We start from the raw sequence: 20,036 nt of genomic DNA on the forward strand, positions 1-20,036 counted from the left end.
TCTCTCTCTCTCTCTCTCTCTCTCTCTCTCTCTCTCTCTCTCTCTCTGTGTGTGTGTGTGTGTGTGTGTGTGTCTGTGTCTGTGTCTATGTGTCTGTTTTTCTATCTCTGTCTCTATGTCTCTGTCCTTGAATCTTTCTTTAGGTGTCTTCCTCTCTGTATATCTGTCTCTGTCTCTGTGTGTCTGTCTCTGTGTGTGTGTCTGTCTCTCTCTGTCTCTGTCCCTGAATCTTTCTTTAGGTGTCTCTCTCTCTGTGTCTCTATATCTCTGTGTCTCTGACTGTCTCTGTCTCCCCCACCGTGTGTATTTCAATGCTAAGAAAATGGTAACAATCTGCTCCTTTCAGAGTTATATGGAAACTCATTGCATTTTTGTCAAATGATTTTTAAATCATGGGTACAAGCAATATCACTCAGGATTCTCTGAGTGTTTGTACCTGGATACTACCCATCTTTGTCCTTTCCAGCTAAAGCAAGATATGATCTATGATCTAGGGGCCTTCATTTGGGAGACAGGAGTGAAAGTCTGGATGTGAACAGTACAACCCAGAGATATGTTTTCTTTGATATCTTTTCGCTCTGGAAACCGCCTAGTTGCCGTCTTATTGGGAAGATGGTTTCACTGGTCCAATGTCTCTGAAGAATGGATAACATTGGACTGACTGGTTAGATGGCTCCACAGAATAAGGCACCTGCTGCCAAACCTGAGGACCTAAATTCAATCCCAGGGACCATATGGTAGACAGAACAGACTCCTGAAATTTGTCCTCTAAACTTCACAGGTGTGTAAATCTACACATGAAATAAATTGATGTAATGTTTCTTTTTTAAAAAATGAACTGACAACACTGGGCATTTTGAAACCAGCGTCATAAATCACAATAGTCAGGAGTATGAAAAAGAAGCTAATACAAATAAAGCAAGCACAGCAAGCCATCCACGTGATTTGTTAATCTGCAGTCAATTTGGCGGATAGAGGGCTTGTAGATTCTACATGGACACCCAGAAGCTGAAGGCTCCTTGGAGAGCCCATCCATCCTCAGCCAGCTCTGGCATCCGGCTGCTTCCTGTAATGCCTTCCCAGGAAGCAGAATGGACTGAAGAGGCAAAGGGCTATTCTGGTACCCCTGTCCCCAAGGCCTCTGGTTTTCTTTAAAAAATGTGAATATAATCTCTTCTCCACCCAAGGTTGGTTGCCTGGAATTAAGAGCTGCAGGGACATGTGGTGTCAGCAACAGAGACATGCTGTGGCACCTGCATGTGGACTCTACATTGATGTGGATTCCATTTAACACTTGCAGTATGTTACCTGGGTCCCCCAGATTGCACGAGAATCCATATGTAAGACACTGAGAGTCCCTGCCCCCAGTTGGTTCTGTTTGGAAAATAAAGTTGCAAGTGGCCAAGGGCTGGACAGAGAGACAGAGGTGAGACTGGAGGATTCACAGGCAAGGGGACCAAGGAAGAAGAATTTAGAATTGCCATGCTGGGAAAGGAACAAGATCCAGGCTTGAGAGCTGCAGAAGAGAGAGCACACCAATCATGTAAGAGTGAGGGGAAAGCAGCCCCAGTACCCCCAGCTATTTATGAATTCACTGTGGTTTCTTGAATAGACAGTTGAAACAGCTGACCTGCACATATATTCAGGAACGTGGACATATAAATGGAGCGTAGGTAAGCCCTCCTCATCTGTATACTGCTGTTGTATTTGTCGTTTCTGGCTATTTTCTTTCAGTCATTAGTCTTTGTGGTATTTTTATGAAATTTTGTTCAATAAAGGGCATTTTAATATCTGTTAGTACCTATTAAAACCTTGGCAAGTTGGAGGCAGGCCTCTTGGATGTTATGAATTTTATATTTGTTCTGCAACATGGTGACATTGCAAGGACACGTCAGCAGGGACCATGGAATGTGAGTCATGACAGTTACCTGGCAGAAGACAGCTTAGGACAATGTCACTAGAGGCTTGGTCGGAAGCCAAGGGTCCTGACATCCAACATCAGCTGCTGCACAGTTTGTAGGAGCCAAATGTGTGGTCCGACTGGGAGTCGACTGCCAGGCAGCTGGCCTTGTAGCCATCAGGGAGTCAGTAGGAAGGACGTCACTGAAGCAGCTGTGCCAGTGGCAATGGCAGCAAGGGCACCCTGTGCCTCGGTGTGTCCCACATGGGGTCAACAGCTACTAGTGTCACCAGCTCCAGTGTACAAATGAGGAAACTGAGGCAGTGGATATGGGTAACAGGCTCACAATCACTCACCCAGGAAATGGAAGAGCTGGAGACAGATTCTCCAGAACCTGTGTTCTTAGCTACTGGATTCCTTTAAACAGAGGAGACTTGGAATAAAAGTATGAAGAAAGCATTTCATAGGCTTTTAATAAGTTCAAAAGTAAATTAAAAGATGTGTGCTGAATTATATTCTATTCTTACTGTTTTGTGTTTAGAGGGTGTTGTATATCCGTGCATGTGTGGACAGGGGTGTACAAGTATTTTCACTTACTTTTCTGGTTATTAACTGTCTACACTTGATTCAAATGAAGTAAAAAACAAAGGGTGAAGTTTTACGCCTCAGTTCCAGCATTGGCTTTGTCATGAAATCTCTGTGTAAATTCTGGCTAGGCTGGAACAATCAGTTTCCTCATGGTTCCTAACCTGTTCCATTCTTCATCAACTCAGTGCAGGGCCTGCAAAGTGTCACTCTGTGAACGTATCAGACACTGATTACTAGTTTCAGGAGGCTAGACCAGGTTGCCAAGGTTGTCATAGGCCAGTCTCCAACCAGGCTATGGTGGCTGTGTTCTCTAGCTTCTCCCGAATGTCTTGGCTATTCACCAGTACAAGATGTCACAGAGACATGCTGAAGTTGGCCAGGGCTCACAGTCACATTCAGAGAGAAGAAATGAGAGCTTAAGGATAATCAAATCTTCTTCAATTCATGTTAAATAAAAGTGTGCTATGTTGCCTCCAATTTCCTCTCAAAGCCCTTCTCGTGTTTGCATGGAGAATGTCAAGATGAATATGTCAGTTTGTCATGTTTCCTCATATGATGTCTGTGGGTTGGTAGGTCGTCAGAAAACTGACCATTTTATAAGAATTAAGTTTCAGTGTCAAGTCTATTTCCAAGCAACAGGATGTCTGCTAAGCATGACCTATGTATGTAACTTTAAATTGTAGCTATATTCTTTTTTTTATTCATGTGTGTGCGCATATCCATGTGTGTATGAGTGCACATGTGTGGAGGTGTGTAAGTGCATGTGGTTATGTGTGGAGGTAGGTAGCAACCTTGGGCATCATCCTTAGGAGTGCCATCCACTTCCTTTAGGTCCTCATTGGCCTAAAGCTCACCAATTAGGATGAACTAGCTGGTCAGCAAACCAAAGGGACTCTTCTGTCTCTGCCTCTCAAATACTGAGATCATAAGATGTGTCATCATGCCTGACTTCTCACGGGTTCCAGGATTAAATTCAGGACCTCCTGTTTGCAAATCGACCACTTTACAGACTGATCTTCTGCCCCCAGTCCTGTAATGGCAGTCTTACTTCCAGCTATTAAAGAACAAAAGCTGCCACCCAGCTAGGGTGGGATTTGATGACAAAGCTTTCTGTGAACCATTTCTGCTCCTGTAAGTAAGCCTCTACCCATATTCTTATAAGACTGATTGGTTCATCACGCTGGACTTTAGTGGTATCCATACTTTGTCTGTCTGGGGTGAGTAGACATGCGTGTTGCATCTCCCCAGGAAAAGTTTTGTCACACAACAGCACCTAAAAAAGTGTGGTTTGTTTCCCAAAAATTACCAAGCTGTACATATTCTCACATTTTTGAGAGCCTGCTGCATGTAAAGGAATTGGAGAGAAAAATTCTTAATCTCCATTCTAAGACTTAAAAGACATTTTTGGAGGTCTATAAACTTCTGTAATTCCATTTTTAAAGTATCCAAGAATTAGTCAGCTTCATAACAACTTAAGTTGCGTGAAATGCTAAAAGCTTTTGAAGCAGAGTTGGCAGTAGGTTTCCTTGGTCCTCTAAGACTTTCAGCTCCCTTCTCTCCCTTTGCAATGCAACTCTGCCTTCAAATGCTATTCTTTAAAGGGAGGCTTAACGGCTTTGGAGGAGTTTGCTGGATTCACAGCCAGTTTTGCCACTGCAGCAGAAAAGAGATCGCATGTGCAAGCCAGCTGAAGTCATGCGCATGGCAAGAATTAGGGCTGCGGGGCCATGATCCTGTCAGATTGCAATTGGAAACAGCTTTCCCAAGGACTGCATGAGGAATCAGGGATTCTTGCTCAGTGTCTGCTGAACTGCTGCATTTCTAATCGGGCCTGGCATGATCTGTTAGACATCAGAAATGTGAAAGTCACAGTGAAACCAACAAGGTTGTCTACTGGCCTCCAAGTATGGCCAATGGCTTCCTACCAGACCTAGAATTATGTCACTCACCAGTGAATATGAGAACAGTTTCTATACAAGGTCAGGAGGTTCAGGGAGGCCTGACCAGATGTGTCCACAGGTTTATCTGAAGTCTGTGTCTTTATGCTAACTACTGCAAGCATCAGTTTTTTAACTGTCCAGCTTGGAACCGCATCTCTGTTTCTTCAACTTTTTCATGCAGAGGTAATGTTTTCATAGGAAAATATTTAGAATTCCCATGAGCTAGAATGTTGATCTAGAACATTCAGTGGAAATTAATTTCTTGGTACTCTCAACTTTAAGGGAAAAATCAGTTTTCAAAAAAAAAAAAATGGCAGCCAGGTTCACACCTTTAATCCCAGTGCTCAGGAGGCAAAGGCAGGAGAATCTCTATAAGTCAGTGTGGTCTACATAGTAAGTTTTAGGCCATCCAAGACTACCTAGTAAGACCCTGTCTCAAAAAAAAAAAAAAGCGTCAAACAAAACCTATGTCAGAAATTTAAGGAAAACAAAAATATCTCAGGGTTTGGTTTAAACCAATACTAATCCAGATAAGATGAAGATTAATCCCTAAGCTCAGATCTCTAGGTCTAGAGGCTCAGAGACGGCTAGGAACTCAGAGGCCAGTGACAGCAATGCCCGTTTCATTTGTTTCCTCTTCAGGGGCCTTTCAGACAAACTTACTACAGTAGAAAATGAATAAATCAGATTTGATGAAGCAGCTACTTGTTACACACAAGTCCTCACTGGTGGAACAAGGCTGTTATACACAGGTAGTGGTGCCCCAGAGTGGACCAGCTCTGTCACCCTGGAAGATGCTTAATGAAGTTCATTTAGGCACACAAGACTAATTTGACTTCCTTTATTTGCTTCCAAGTCAAATCCCATCAGCAGAAGACTCCATGCTGGTCTTCAGAGCCAGTGACTTCTGCCTCCAAAACAAGGCCCAGGCCAGCTGTTTAGCATATTTCATACACTTTAATCGTAGCTAGTGAATTAATCACTTCCTTAAGTCAGTGATTGCATCTTGTGCGTTTCTCAAGTCCTGCCCTTACTACTTCTGAAATTAAAAGTCCAGAGCAAATACAAAATGAACAAACATAAACTGTCAAGTTTCTAAAGGGTATTAAGAATTTGTATTATAGTAGTGTATTATTACATAACCATCTTTTGGTCTTGAAATCACGTGTACTGCTAAACCTGTAAGGGCACAATGACCGATGGTAACAAATGCCCATCGTCCAGAGGAGCATCAGCTGTCTTGACACTGAAGCATAATATGTTACTTGCAGATGTGGAAGATGATGGTGTAAGCAAACCTGCTGTACTGCTGGACACATGACATGTGTACAGCAGAGACAATAATGCATAATGTATAGAACTTGGTGATTAATGAGTATTACTTATGTATTTACTACATAACTCTCAAAATCATCATACAGTGAAACCCTTTTCATATTTGCATCGGAACATATTGTAAAGGCATCGCTGTGCTGCTCTAGCCCACTCTTTTATACATGTTTAGAGTCCCTCATCATTTTATGTTGTGTTTCAATTATCCTCATGATGTTATGTTCACCTTGACCCTAGGAGCATATACCTTATACCATATAGCCTAAGTATGGAGTAGTCAGTACCAAATAGGTCTGTGTGAGGTCACATAATGACTTAAAAGCATCTATGAACGTGATCTGTAGTTAAACAATGCGTGGCTGTATTTAGCAAAGGTTGTTTTTTTTTTCCCCCAGAAACAAACTACAGCCAAATGATGGACAATATTCTAAAAGCAGAAGCAAGCTCATGGAAAAAGTGTTACATACAAACTGGAAGTTCACCAAAGAAATAAAATAGCTCTGAAATGTCATTCACTCATCATCTAAAAGCTTATCTGGGGCTGAGGAGATGGCTCAGCAGTAAAATCCTTGCATGAGAACTTGAGATCAGATCCCTAGCACTCATGAGAAAGCTCCACACAGCAGTGGAACATATCTGTAATCTCAACATCAGAAAGGCAGAGCCCGGAGCTTGTTGGCCAAGCAGAATAGCCAAGCCAGTGAGCTCAGGGTCAGTGAGAGACTCTGTCTCAAAAAAAAAAAAAAAAAAAAAAAAGAAAGATGGAGAATGATTGGGAAGAAACCTGGCATTGGCCTCTGGCTTCCACACATGCATGTGCAGCTATACACACATATATATACATGCATACAAACATATATAACATACATACACATATATCTCAAAACTCAAATAAATTCCAACTCAAGGGATTCTCAAACTAGTAGCCATGTTTTGGGATTAAAAAAATTTACCAACTGTCACGCTCTCTAAAAAAGTTCTTTCTTCCTCTTCAGTGCTCCAGATGCCTGAAAACCACTCTACCACTGAGCTATTCCTTGAGCCCCTAAAGCAAAGAACCACTCATGAGAAACCTATATTATAGAAAATGTCTTTAACAGAAAGATCAGACGACAGTTCACGGGTGGAACACCATCCTAGGATGTGAAAGGCCCTGGGGTTGATCCTCAGCATCTCAAACAAAACCAATCAAACCAATAAAAATAAATGGTACTGGTTAAAACTATTCAGTCTTATACTTTCTGGCTTTCATTTTGAATGTGTCAGTGAGGTAGCCCAGCTGTAGAACGTAACAAGCATGAGGGCCTAGCTTCTGTTCCTGTCACAGCAAACAATGTGCTTGTAAGAAAATGTAAGTGAACGCCATACTCTGCTGTCTGGACCTTGCTTTTATTCGACAATTGAGACTACAACGTAGAAACACCTCCGGCTTGGGGAACCTTACCTGTGTGAATATGCATCTGTTGAGCATCTTCAGGATTAAGTAGCCCCAGTAAACGTGAAGGCCTTGAAGGATCATGAGCTGGAGGTTGAGGAAGATGTAGGAGAAGAAGGGCTGGAGATAGTGCAAAGGCAGGATCAGGGTGCAGTACAGAATCCTGTGGGCAACAGGTGGGAAAACACTTTGGTCAAAGCATTGTTGAAAGGTTGAGGAAGATGTAGGAGAAGAAGGGCTGGAGATAGTGCAAAGGCAGGATCAGGGTGCAGTACAGAATCCTGTGGGCAACAGGTGGGAAAACACTTTGGTCAAAGCATTGTTGAATCACAACGAGAAAACACATTTTTCCTTCCCCAAAGTACACCAGTACTTAATATTAAAAGATGTCCAGGAAATTCTCTATAGGAAAGAAAAGGTGATATTATCATTTATATCATACTTCACAGACAATCAAAAACTATAGCCTGTCTCCTGAGAAAAAATGAAAATAAAAAGTGCTCCATGCCACTGTTTGCTTGAAAGCCCCTGCTCCTAGGCTCCTTCTTTGCAAACAGAAAAGCTTCCATGGTCCCCCTTTAGTTTCCAGGAAGAGAGAAGCCACGGAAGAAAGTGAGACAACACCTGCTTACACGTGGCACCTTATGACATGGTTTCATTTACTTGATGCCAACCATGGCTTGAGAGGACCAGGATGTAGTTCCCTGACAGCAGGTACTTAGCATACACAAGGCCAGGATTCAGTCCTCAGCATCCCTCCCGAAACACACACTTCATGATTGCTTCCATTTCCTAAAGTGAACTGCCCTCCTGTCCATTGTATGCACAGACCCCTGAGCACAATTTTAGCTGCCTCCTATATATCAAGATACATGGCACCTTCAGCTCTTACTCCAGGATAAAAAGATTAATGTTCTTTCAGCAAACCTCATATGACTGTGATTTTAGAGTGCCTAGAAAGGTTGGCTTATAAGCATCTATTTACTTATAAAAAATAATTTGTTCATTTAAACTGAGAAAACAAGAAAAAGGAAAAAAGTTGTCCACAGTCTAGTCTCTTAGTTGACACTATAGTTTTAGTGTCTCGTCTTCCTTTTTTTCTCAATACCTTATTTAATTTAACTTTTAAATGAAAAGACAGTCAAATTTGCTGGGGTTAGGCATAGAGTTCAAAGAGCATTAGGATTCAGAGTGACCACTGCCTAGGGACGCCCTGTATCTATCCCTCTAGGGCCATCCTCTCTCCACCCTTAGCAGGTACAACCCACCCTACACTGATGTCTCAAGCTCAGGTTCTGCCAGTTGAAAAACTCATCATGTAACTCAGCCATTTTCATGCAGACATCACTTAAGTTTACTTTTTAACTCAAAAATAAAACTTTATTATCTTTTTAGAAATTCAAAATACATTTTTAAAAATGCCTAAAAACCTGATGATATTTTAGGATATCATCTTTCACCCACATGACTTCATATGTCAAGGATAACACTACATATTTGGGACCCTGATTTTTCCTATTCTGTATCACAGACACCTTTTTATCTCAATGAATGTAGCTATATAATAGAACCAAGCAAACTTCTCTTCTACACAGGGCTAGTGACATCACAGATCCTGAAGATTCCTTGACCCTCACCTCACTAAACCAGTATAATCCCTAACTACAGTCTAAAATTTGACCTTATGCCCAGACATAAGGATAGCTCTTAACCTTTATCCAGCAAACTGCTCTCTGCAACAGATGGGGACCATTATAGAAATATACAAGCAATCAAACTGCAGAGTCATGGAACCCGGTCCCAGTGGACGCATTTATACTTCAACTCCCTTATGCGTCAGGGGTTACTGAGAAGAGGTTGGGGAGATTGCATTAGCCAGAGGGTCAGGGGGTTTGCTGTGACACTGAGTCTTCTAGGAATGTCCGAAGTCACATCCATAAAGTTTCACCAGCACAACTCCTTAAACATGATATGAACAACAACAGACATGCTCTCATGGACAGAGAAAGACAATGAGACCTCAACCCTACGCAAAGAACTATAGGTAACTAAAAAAATGCTCACAGCTGACAGCACAGTCTTCCCCAGGGAAGGGCACAGTGACACAGTATCCAATGCTAAGTACATAAGTACATACAACATTATACTGACTGAGCAGGTTGCATTTATGTATTGAGATCTATGTATGTATCTAATAATGATACATATATACAATGTGTGTGTGAAACAATAATTAATTTAAAAAAGCATGAATTTGAAAGAAATCATGGGAGAGTTTGGAGGAAAGGGAAGAGGGAAATGATCTCAAAAAAAAAAAAGAAATGATAAAAATAAAAAGATAATAAATACTTCAGGCCACTGGTCATCTGGTCTCTGTTGCAGCTGCTTAGCCCTGTCATTGTAAGAAAAGAACAGCTACATGACACCTTGCGTATGAATTAATGAGTGTCTGGGTGAATGCCAATAAAGCTTTATTAACAAACCAGAGTGTGAGCTAGAGTTGAGTCTAAGCCATAGTTTGCCATTGTAACAGCTGCACAAGAACCATTCCACGAACACACTGCGACTTAACTTTTCCCTGATAAGACAGTTAAATTCTTTCCCAAATTTTCATTGGATTGTAAAGGACATGGTGGGAATTACTTGAGAAACATATTAAGATTGTCCAGTTCTCCCTTTAGAGGAGCTAAACTCCTGGACCCAAGTCAGGCACTATACCCACTGCATGGGACAGTATATGCTCAGCTGCTTTCCTGCAAGACACACGACTTACATTACATTCTTGTGCCCTGTGTGATGGGTCATCACTTCCTCAGATCCTGAGCAGTGCTGTGTTCTGTCGGTCTCCGTGGAAAAGAGCACTGACTGCCTGTTTATATTAACATTTTACTTTATATGAAGCCACTATGTTTATATACCACTATTTTCATTTGTTCTTTTGTGGGTTGTTTGTATATGATATCTGATACATCTGTTAAGAAATGTATTAGCCTATACTCCTTGTATAAAGTGATGAATGTCATTACAGGGACACGCCCTCCCCCGTAGGTATGAGGTTACTTACTGATTGTGGGTAACATACATGTTGCTGCTATCTCTCTCTCTCTCTCTCTCCCTCCCCCCCCCCCGCCGGGCCCCCCGCCCCCCCCCCCCCCCCCCCCCCCCTCTTTCTCTCTCTCTCTTTTCTTTGAATCTCTAGTAGCTAGGACTGAACCCAGGGTCCGGTGCATGCTAGGCAAGAATCTACACAGAGTAATGACCAGCCCATTTGTATGTTTCACACTTGTTCACCTCCCCAGAATAAAGGTGCCGGTGCTATTCCGATTACCCTGGGTAATTTATAGCCTGGGTCCATGGGCTTAGCATCTGGGCTGATTCTAGCCTGCTCTGCAGTGGCAGTTGTCCCAAGGGTGCCTCACCAGCCTGCAGATTCCCAAAGCCAGAGCCACATCCTGTGGTCATCTGTGTTCTTCTCAAGCACTGGCTCTTTACCCAGTTCCCTACCAAAAATCTGTCAGTGCCCAAAACTGAGAAAAGTACTAAACAAACATTGTTTTCACAGTTTACCAGATAATGTGAACTATCAAACATACAAATCACTCACTTTAATTCACAGAAAGAAAGAGTGGGATGTGGGAAATAGAAGATTCTCATTAAAGAGAGACTGGCGTCCTTGCTTCTGCTTGTGGAAAGTGAAGGCAGAAGACAGGATTGTGGTGGAGGAGGAATCTTTGACTGCACATACAGAATCCCCCAGGGAGGCACGATGGGAAATTCAGGAGGTTGAAGGAGCCTCAGTGGCACTTTCCTTCATGTTCAGAGCTCTGTAGTTTAAAATTTGTTTAGGAGAGACGTGGCAGGGAAGGGTGGCATAAAAGGAGGCCCCAGAGGTGGGTGGAGATATTCACGGAGCTTTTCACAGGGGTGTGGCTTTCCTTTTAAGAGCAACCGGGAAAGCTGATTTTAGAATAGTAGCGAGACATTCAGCACAACTCTTCATAGCTGGATCTGGCAAGATACCATTTGTCCTGGTTCCTTAATCATGGGGTAGAACTCACCGCACCCCCCTGTGAACAGAAAGTTCAGGGGAGACCCACAGCCAAGCTGGCAAAATTGCTGAGCTTCTGGAAAGGTAGAAGCAGCCATTAAAATGCAAATGACTCTGGGGGAGTTCAGCCTAGGAAGAGAGGTGGGGCCAAAGGCTGGGCTCTGGAGTGGTGTAGGAGATGTAGGTCAGAGGTCACAGATTTCAAGGCCTTCCTTCACACCTCTGGGCACCAGTTCATCTGTGAAATGAGAACTCCCTGCCTACCTCATCTGGGAGTTACAGGCACTGATCTTGGTGCTTCAGGAAGGTCTCAGTACATAGTAGGCTCTCAGAACTATCACCCTCACTCCCATTTTGGCTCCAACTGCTTCCCGTGCCCTCCTCTCCTAAACAGGAGACAGAATAACCACTCAGGGAGAGCAGCCCCACCTCCAGCTGCAGAACTGGCTAGGCTCTGCTCCACCGGAAGAAGCAGCTTTGGAGTGGATGGATGTGCCTTCTGAACATTCTCCTCCAGGACAGGGTGTAGAGGGGAGGGGCCACTGTGGTACTGGCCAGGGTCTACCATTTTTCAGGACCTCACAAAAGGATGGCCCACTATCACTCTATGCTGCTTCTGTTTTGGTCAAAGAATAAGAAGCCCCATCATGACACTGGTCTTCCTGACAGTCTCCGGGCATGAACTCAGACATGCGTGCACTTGTGTGATGGATTGTCCACTCAGACACGTGTGCACATGTGTGGCTGTCCACTCCCCACGTCACCACCTTTCACATAAAGCTACAGCGTTTTGTTTTTAGCAAAGCTGTGAAGGGATGGTGGTGTGACTGTCACAAGGCAGGATATGGGGCCTTGTCTACTCACCAGAATGGAAAAATAATGAATCGGCTAATGAAAAATACGACGGCGAAGATGAAGAACAGGGTGTTACAGGTTTGCTTCCATCCAGCATAGGAAAACATCTTAGCAGACTGAAAAGTGAAGAGAGGAGCTACATTCAGTTAAAATGTTCATGGCATAAATTTTTAAAAATTTATTATTATTTATTTTATGTATGTGAATACATTGTGGCTGTCTTCAGACACACCAGAAGAGGGTATCAGATTCCATTACAGATAGTTGTGAGCCACCATGTGGTTGCTGGGAATTGAACTCAGGACCTCTGGAAGAGCAGTTGGTGCTCTTAACTGTTGAGCCATCTCTCCAGCCCCCATGGCATAAATTTTAAAAACAACTGGATGAGGTCTTGCTTGAGAGCTACCTGGGGAAGGTCTGAGCCATCGAACATAGGTGAGATGAGATTGGCCATAACAGTAACCCTCAAAGGTAGAGCAAAGCTTTGTGACTCAATACATGTTTGAAAATTGCAATAATACAACAATATCTTAAAAGATATGTTAAATAATGATAGCAAAGTCCCTGTCTAAAACACTAGAAGTGAGCATGATGAATCCTAATATGCATTTTTTTATGAACATCTATTTCATATCTCCCTTTCTTCAAAAGGGGAGCTGGACTGGACAGAGCCTGGAACAAGAGTGAAATGTGGACGTGCCTGGAATGTTGCTGTCAAACAACATTAAGGCTGCTCTATTGCACTCTCCCATGAAGCCCAGAGTTGAAGTGGAAGGTGAGGCATAGGTAGGAGGGCCTGGAATACAGACCACTCCTCTAGGAATGCGGTAGTTTGAATGGGAGAAGTCCCCCATAGGCTCATGTGTTTGAATGCTTGGTTATCCGTTTGTGGCATTACTTGAGGAGGTTATAGAGATTTTAGAAGATCCAGCCTTACTGGAGGAAGGACAGCACTGCGTATTGGATTTGAGGTATAGTATCTTGGTCCACTTACTGCTCATTCTCTCTATTTCCTGTGCACACTTGAGATATGGAATCTCAGCTTCCTACTCCTGCTGAGTGTCTTCTCCACTACTGTAGATATCTAACCACAACTGTACACCAAAATAAACTCCGTCTTCAATTGCTTTAGTCATGGGATTTTGGTCATACCAACAGAGAAGTCATGAATCTAAGGTTGCATGGCTTAGACTTGAAAAAGTTCAGAAATTACATCTTGGAGGCTCAAGATCTTTCTCGAACAAGAAAGGCAGCATGTATACCCTCCAGAAGTGTCTGAATTGCACTCGCCATGCTTTCCAAAACTTACCAAGGATGATGACATCCTGTGGGGGCAGCAGAAGGTACAATGGGAACAGCTTCAACAGCTAATATAGAAAGCCAGTGTACCCAGTAAACGGGGCTGGATAAGAGGCAAAGACCAGAGTCTTAGAATGACTAGAATGAAGTGCATAGCTACCTTCAAGGTCAGAAGCTGTGCCAAGATGGGAAGCTGGATATATGCCCAAGTATTAGAAACTCTGTGAGCCCACTCATGAGGTCAGAATGCCACTGTTGGCTGGGTAATGATAAAATACCAAATGGTAGGCCCTAATAAACACTAAGTATCTATCAGGGTACATAAAAATGTTGGGTACTGGATCCAAACTGGGACATGGAGAGTATCAGAGAAGATCAGAAAGAGGCCAAGAAAAGGCAATAAATAAGGTGTGTACGAGAAAGAGCTGTAGGTGTTGAGGGAGGTTTTGTTGTTGCAAAGGAAGAGCTAAGGGACGCAGCACCTGTCTTACAAAGATTAGCGCCTCCAACTCAGGGCAAGTCTACATGAGCAAAGGCATCGCCAGGTCTGGGTTCAATTAGAACTTGATTGAGAAAGTGAATACTTGACTACTATTCAAAGAAACCATGGGTCATACGGTCCTTGGGAGAACACCAAAAAAGGAGGCCCTGCCTCCCACCACCACACAGTGCTGTCTCTACCCCCAGCTGTTGATGGAAGGCACTAGCCTTGGGTATGAGCCTTGAGTTAGATCACGACTGTGCATCAAGAATGACTCATGATTTAGTAACAACATGAGGCTGTGCTTATATTTTAACCATGAAGGAACCCTGAAGTCTGACATGCCATTTCCCCCTGGTTTTTTACCCAAAAACTTGGAAAATGTTCAAACAGTAATGAGCTAACATTATAATATACCATAAGGGATTGACATGACTTCTCATGTTACAGCTGGGGCTAGAAAACAAAACACTAAGTAATTTGCCCAAGTCTCTTAGGGAGTTATGTCTGTGACAAGGTAGCAGGGAAGCTGAGAAAACCAAGTATTCAGACCCTGAACTTTAACATCTCCCTTTCTCTTAAAAATACAATGGAAGAATTTTAATGCTTCATACACCAAAGCTGAGCAAATGAGGGTTCAGAAGCAAGACATGGGTATGAAATTCTTCACTCAGGCCCAATGTAGCCTTGCTTTTCAGCCAAGGTCACTGAGATGGGACCAGAGAAAGGGGTGCTTGTAGCAGAGGTGGCCATGTTCAGAATGCAATAGGACACAACCCTGGCACAGCCCTGCTCTGCTGAGCCTGCCACCCTGAAGCATGGATGATAACCTAACCCACTCTATGCTGAGAATAGTTTACATAGAGGCAAGTTGCTTTGATGTGACTTCCAGTGACTTCTGGTTACTCATTAAGTAGGGTTGGGCAAATTACCTTCCAGCCCATGGGCTAAATCTAGCCAGGCCTTAAGAATGGCTTTCATATTTTGTTTTTATTGTTGTTGTTTTAATTTTTATTTATGTAGAAGTGTTCTGTGTTCGTATATGGTGCATGCCAGAAGAGTGTATTAGATCCCATTACAGAGGTTGTCAACCACTATGTGGTAGCTGGTAATTGAACTCAGGACCTCTGGAAGATCATCCAGTGTTCTTAACTGCTAAGCCATCTCTCTAACCCCTGGTTTTCAAATTTGTAAAAAAGATATAAAAACGGGGGGGCGGTATAGAAGAATCACATGAAGCCCAGAAAAGTACATTTGTTGTCTAGTGCATTATCAAAAGCTCAAATCTGAATCTGGAAGAATGAAATTCTATTAAATTTAATTTCTTCCATATCAACCTATATTGAATTATTGGCACTCCGAGGAGCAAACTCAAGTATGAAGTAGTCCAGCATTGTTTTTTCTGGGTTTGTTATGAATCAGTACACTGAAGTGAGTCAGCTGGTCCTGGGAAATGCTGTTGTAACTATAGCAGGAGACTGCACAGAGAAAGGAGCATTCAATCACAAGCCCATGCCAGCAGGAACTGATACTAACACAAAGGCCAAGGCCAGCCCTGGAGTAGAAATAGGAAGGCTTTTGTCTCAGTGTTCTCTGCTTCAGGACACACTCTAAGCCTTTTTTTTCTCCCTTAGAAAATGAATGCCCTTTGACAAACACCAGTAGGCATTCCCTACAGCAGGAGATGGGGTTGGAGGAAAGGCGGAGTGAGCATTCACAGCCAGCCTCTGGTGTAAGTAGCTGAGAGTGCTGTCCAACCTTGAGGATCCAGTTCCAAGCTTTGACTCTAAAAAACTTGAATTTGTTTTTTATCCCACTATCTCCTATCACTTCCTGAATGGACATCAGCACAGCACGCAGCTCCCGTGAACATAGTCACACAATCCAGTCTCACTTGCACACTGTAGAGACTGGAAAAACACACACCGAGAGGCTTCATCTCAAAGGGTCTGGGAGACTGCACCTTCTTAGACGTCGGGTGTTTTCCGGACAAGGGCCCTGCCAAATCACTCACAGATAATTCTCTCTGCGAGCACTTAGAGAAAACCAGGACATGGCACTGTTATTATCTTTTAAATGGTAAACATTTACCTCTAGCCAAATGTCAGATATATCATGAACAAACATCACGAGGGTCCCACTGCGAATGTAATTAGCACACCAGGAGAAGCTCATCAGACTAATAGCAGCCAGGTGGTGGATGACATTAGCAAGGAAATCCTACATAATGAGAGAGAAATGGAAGCCAGTAAGCAAAAGCAGTTATTTCCCAGTGACTGGAAGAGAGAACGTTAATGGTACCAGTAACTTACATCTGTATGTTTGGACATTTAGAATTTAATATATATTATAATATATACACTTAAATATATATGTCTATATACATACGTGTATGTGTGTTTTTCTTAATAGCATCCTTGTGAGGGAGCCAGGGCAAGTGTCATCCTTATTGATGAAGTAATTTAACTCAGAGACAGCACCTAACACTGTCTAACTGTAACTTCTAATATTCTTTCCATAACTCCATACACCGTATTCTCAGATTCTGTGAATTTTCTTGGAAGATACCTGTGGACTGCAGTGGAGTGAAGGCTGCACCAACCTTCGACTCAAAGAACATTTAATCCAGCCAGCACCATTTAATCTAATATTTAGCTGATCTTAACTTTATTTATTAAACAGACATTTCTCTCCAGTAGAATTCTACACCTAAGGCACCAACACTGCTTCTCATTTGATTTAATTTGCTGAGGAAAGTCTTGTGGCTGCACTCAGGGTCTAACATGACAACTGACCCAGGGAGGCAGTAAACCAGACAGCCCTGAAATGTATCACACTGTCACCTCGGGGGCACGCTACTAATACCTGCAACTCAGTTTTCCTGTAAATAAAACAAAGCCACGGAAGTGTAAACAAGGGTTCTCAGAAGGATGACTATGGAGTTATGGGGTGGAAGGTGGTAGCCTTGCCAAAGCCCTTGACTACACCAGAAAGGGTTGTATAAAGTAGTCTGCCATCAATAAAAGTTGCGGCACTGTGTTAAAGTCGTTACACTAACAAGCTTTTCCTCCAACGCCACAGGAAACAGAAAGGAGGGTATTGGCAGACCAGGAAAACAGCCTTAAACATAACATTTCTCTGTTTTTCTACAGGCATTTATCAAGCCATCAAAACATGATGATATCGTCTGAATTTGTCTATGCATTATCACAAGCAAAAGTAGCCAATGAACTAGAGTTAAGTACGCACAAAGTACAATTTACAGGTAGAATTAGGGGTAAAGGAATGAAAAAATTGAAGAAATGGATAAAAGAAATTTTGTAAATACGGAACATACCTTCCGCTTGATATCGGAGCCCAGGCTAAACACCAATGACCAATAAAAACTCATCTCCAAAATGTAGTACCAGTACTGAGATAGCAGCAAAGGCTGAGGAAAAGGAGAACATTCATAACTCTAGTGCAACCTCACAAGCAAGAAGTTTAATACACTGACTCTCATTTACGCTCCATATAATTGCAAAGAACTGCAATGTCTTAAATTCCCCCAAAGGAATCACAGATGAACTGTCAAGGTGTTTACTTTTTGAAAGAGCAGAGGAGTAAGTATTCTAAACCAAGAGAAATGTTTTGAGTCAGATATTTAAAAAACGCATTGATGTGAATGCCTAATTTTAGCTTAATGTAAGTTATGTTAGATATGCAATTATGTAAAGGCTCTAAAATTGTCTTCTGAATAAAAATAATTAAATTTCAACTGCTAGAATATTTCTTAGTGCTGTTATAGTAGGGAATTGCTTGAGACACAGAGGCAAATGGAGACGTGGGATTTACTGTAATGGACTGTTACCTAAATATACCCTTTAATGTCTACGGCCTTACTTGGTCTCCTCCAGCAATGGATTTAATCTTGGTATTTGGCCAAAAGGACAAATGTAACTGAAGCATAGATTTCATGAGCACTGTTTAAGTAAAGCTGAGCTATCATGCCAAAGAAGCCACAAAATAAGTACATACATAAATAAATAACTTTAAAATTAATTAATTAATTAATTAATTAATGGGAAAAGCCTATTAAGTGCCAGCTGATAAACAGGAAAGGCCACCAACTGACGTGGGACGCATGAATGATCTCAGTTGACACCACACACCCACATCATGACAGATCGATGGCCAGCATTTTATGGCAGTAGGCTTGAGGATAGTTTGTTATGCACCAAGAGATAACGGATGCTCTTGAGAAGAGTAAACGGGCTAGCATTAACAGTATTATATTACAATCTGTGTAGTGAGTAGGACTTTTCTTTTAATGCTTTCTTGTTCTTTTGTCCTGTTGTTTTATTTCATTTTTACTATTTCTTTTATCTGTATGGATGTTTTGTCTGCACATATGTATGGACCACATGTGAGCCTGGTGTGTGCCTGGTTACTGGAGAGGGCGGAAGAGGATACTGGATCCCTGGAATTGGAGATCCTGTGCCAGCATGTGGGTAATAAGAATCAAACTCCTGTCTTCCTGGAAGAGCAGTCAGTGCTCTGGACCACTGAGCCGTTATTCCAGCAGCTTTCTGATTTTGTTGTTGTTGTTGTTTATGCTGAGGCTAATATGGCAAAAATATCTATTTTAGCCTGCTGCTTTGGTTGGAAATGAAGGCAGAAGGGTTGCAGGTTCAGGGCCAACCTAGGTATGCACTGAGTTTAAGAGTGGGTCATAAAAACAAAACAAACAAACCATCAAAGAAACAAAACAAAACAGAAAACTCATTGAGATCTGGGAAGGCATCTGAACTTGGTGTTAAGTTAGGGGGAGAGGCTCTTTTAGGGAGGACTTACCTGTCTGGGATAGTCACGCCAAACCTCCCAGAGGTCATACGCCCATGGTTTCTGAAAAACAGAGGAAGCCGAGAGAAGATACAACTCTGTCAGTGGAAAGCTGGTTTCAGCAGGAAGCACAGCTTGTTGTGGTATTGACTGTCATACTGACCCACGTGTGTTCACTGTTGTAGTGACTCACTTGCGTCTTTCCTATTGTACTGGCTCTCCTGTGCAGATCCCACTTCTGTTGAATGCATTTCCACCTCTGTGGGCACTGACTCACATTTCCATATGACACCGTGAAATTCACTACTTACAATGGATCTGGTGTCAATACTAGGACTGTCTTATTGAAGGAACTGTCTTGAATAAATAAATATGCTAATAAAATATTTTCTAGATCAGTTATTATATCTGTTCATTGTACTGGGCTAGTAGCAAATGCCTATAATCTCAGCACTTGGGCTGCTGAGAGGGGAAGGTTACAAGTTTGAGGATAGCATGGACTATATAGTGAGTTCCAGCCCGGCCTCAGATACATATTGGCAGTCTGTGTCAAGAGACAGACAGACAGAGAGAGGGGGGAGGCACATAAATAAATAAACGAAACGGTAAAAATACCTTGAGACAATTACAGCAATAAAACATCAGGGGGCTTATTTTGGACCCTGCTCATTCTAGACAAGAGTTCTTAACCTGGTTAACTTATGAAGTATTATGTCCTGAAAGAACTCTGAAAGACGTTCCAGGGAGAACAGGGAATGATCTGTACAGCTGACTAACTGAGTAGAACTTCAAAGACTGTGGAAAGGTTAGAATGTTGTGGGTCTGAGCCTAATTTCCATTTATCTTGGGGAGTGCTTGTGACCTGCCGTCTTCATAGTCATTAGGTAAATCCTTTGGAATAGACAAGCAGACCGCTAGCTTCTGCCAACCAAAGGTCAAAAATGTTGTCTTACGGCACCTAGGCTTGTAGCTTAAAATCCCCTGCCTTGCTGTGACCTGCTTGTCTGGCATTTCCACCAAAGTATTTGAAAAGTATTTCCATTTATGAACTACTTTGTTCCATTACTATAAAACTTCAGGAAAGCATCACCACATGGGAACCTGGAATCTGAGGTGACCTCTATCTGTGCTCCTGGGTCATGGTCAGTCTATTTGGCTCCAGAATAAACTGTCTCTTATTCTTTTGAGGTGAGGGCTTTGCATTGATAGAATTTATAGGCAAAAATATTTAAAATTCAAGATCAATTCCAAAGATGTGAAAAGTGACAACTTACGTCATAAAGAAATACAGCTCCAGCCACAGTTATCATGAAGTAAAATGTAAATCGCCAGCTGCC

At 42.4% G+C, this 20,036-nt stretch overlaps 1 protein-coding gene across 1 annotated transcript in view; it reads right to left on the reverse strand.

The window, feature by feature from the left end:
* Cers3 (ceramide synthase 3) overlaps nucleotides 1–20,036 on the reverse strand; it is a 77,151-nt gene that overhangs the window by 17,746 nt on the left and 39,369 nt on the right. The window contains 6 exon segments of the mRNA XM_028776737.1: nucleotides 7,205–7,358; nucleotides 12,108–12,214; nucleotides 15,970–16,098; nucleotides 17,216–17,308; nucleotides 18,712–18,762; nucleotides 19,974–20,031. Of these exon segments, the coding sequence (XP_028632570.1) occupies nucleotides 7,205–7,358; nucleotides 12,108–12,214; nucleotides 15,970–16,098; nucleotides 17,216–17,308; nucleotides 18,712–18,762; nucleotides 19,974–20,031 (592 nt within the window).

This window comes from Grammomys surdaster, unplaced genomic scaffold (genome assembly GCF_004785775.1).
Source record: "Grammomys surdaster isolate TR1022 unplaced genomic scaffold, NIH_TR_1.0 271, whole genome shotgun sequence".
Taxonomy (NCBI): domain Eukaryota; kingdom Metazoa; phylum Chordata; class Mammalia; order Rodentia; family Muridae; genus Grammomys; species Grammomys surdaster.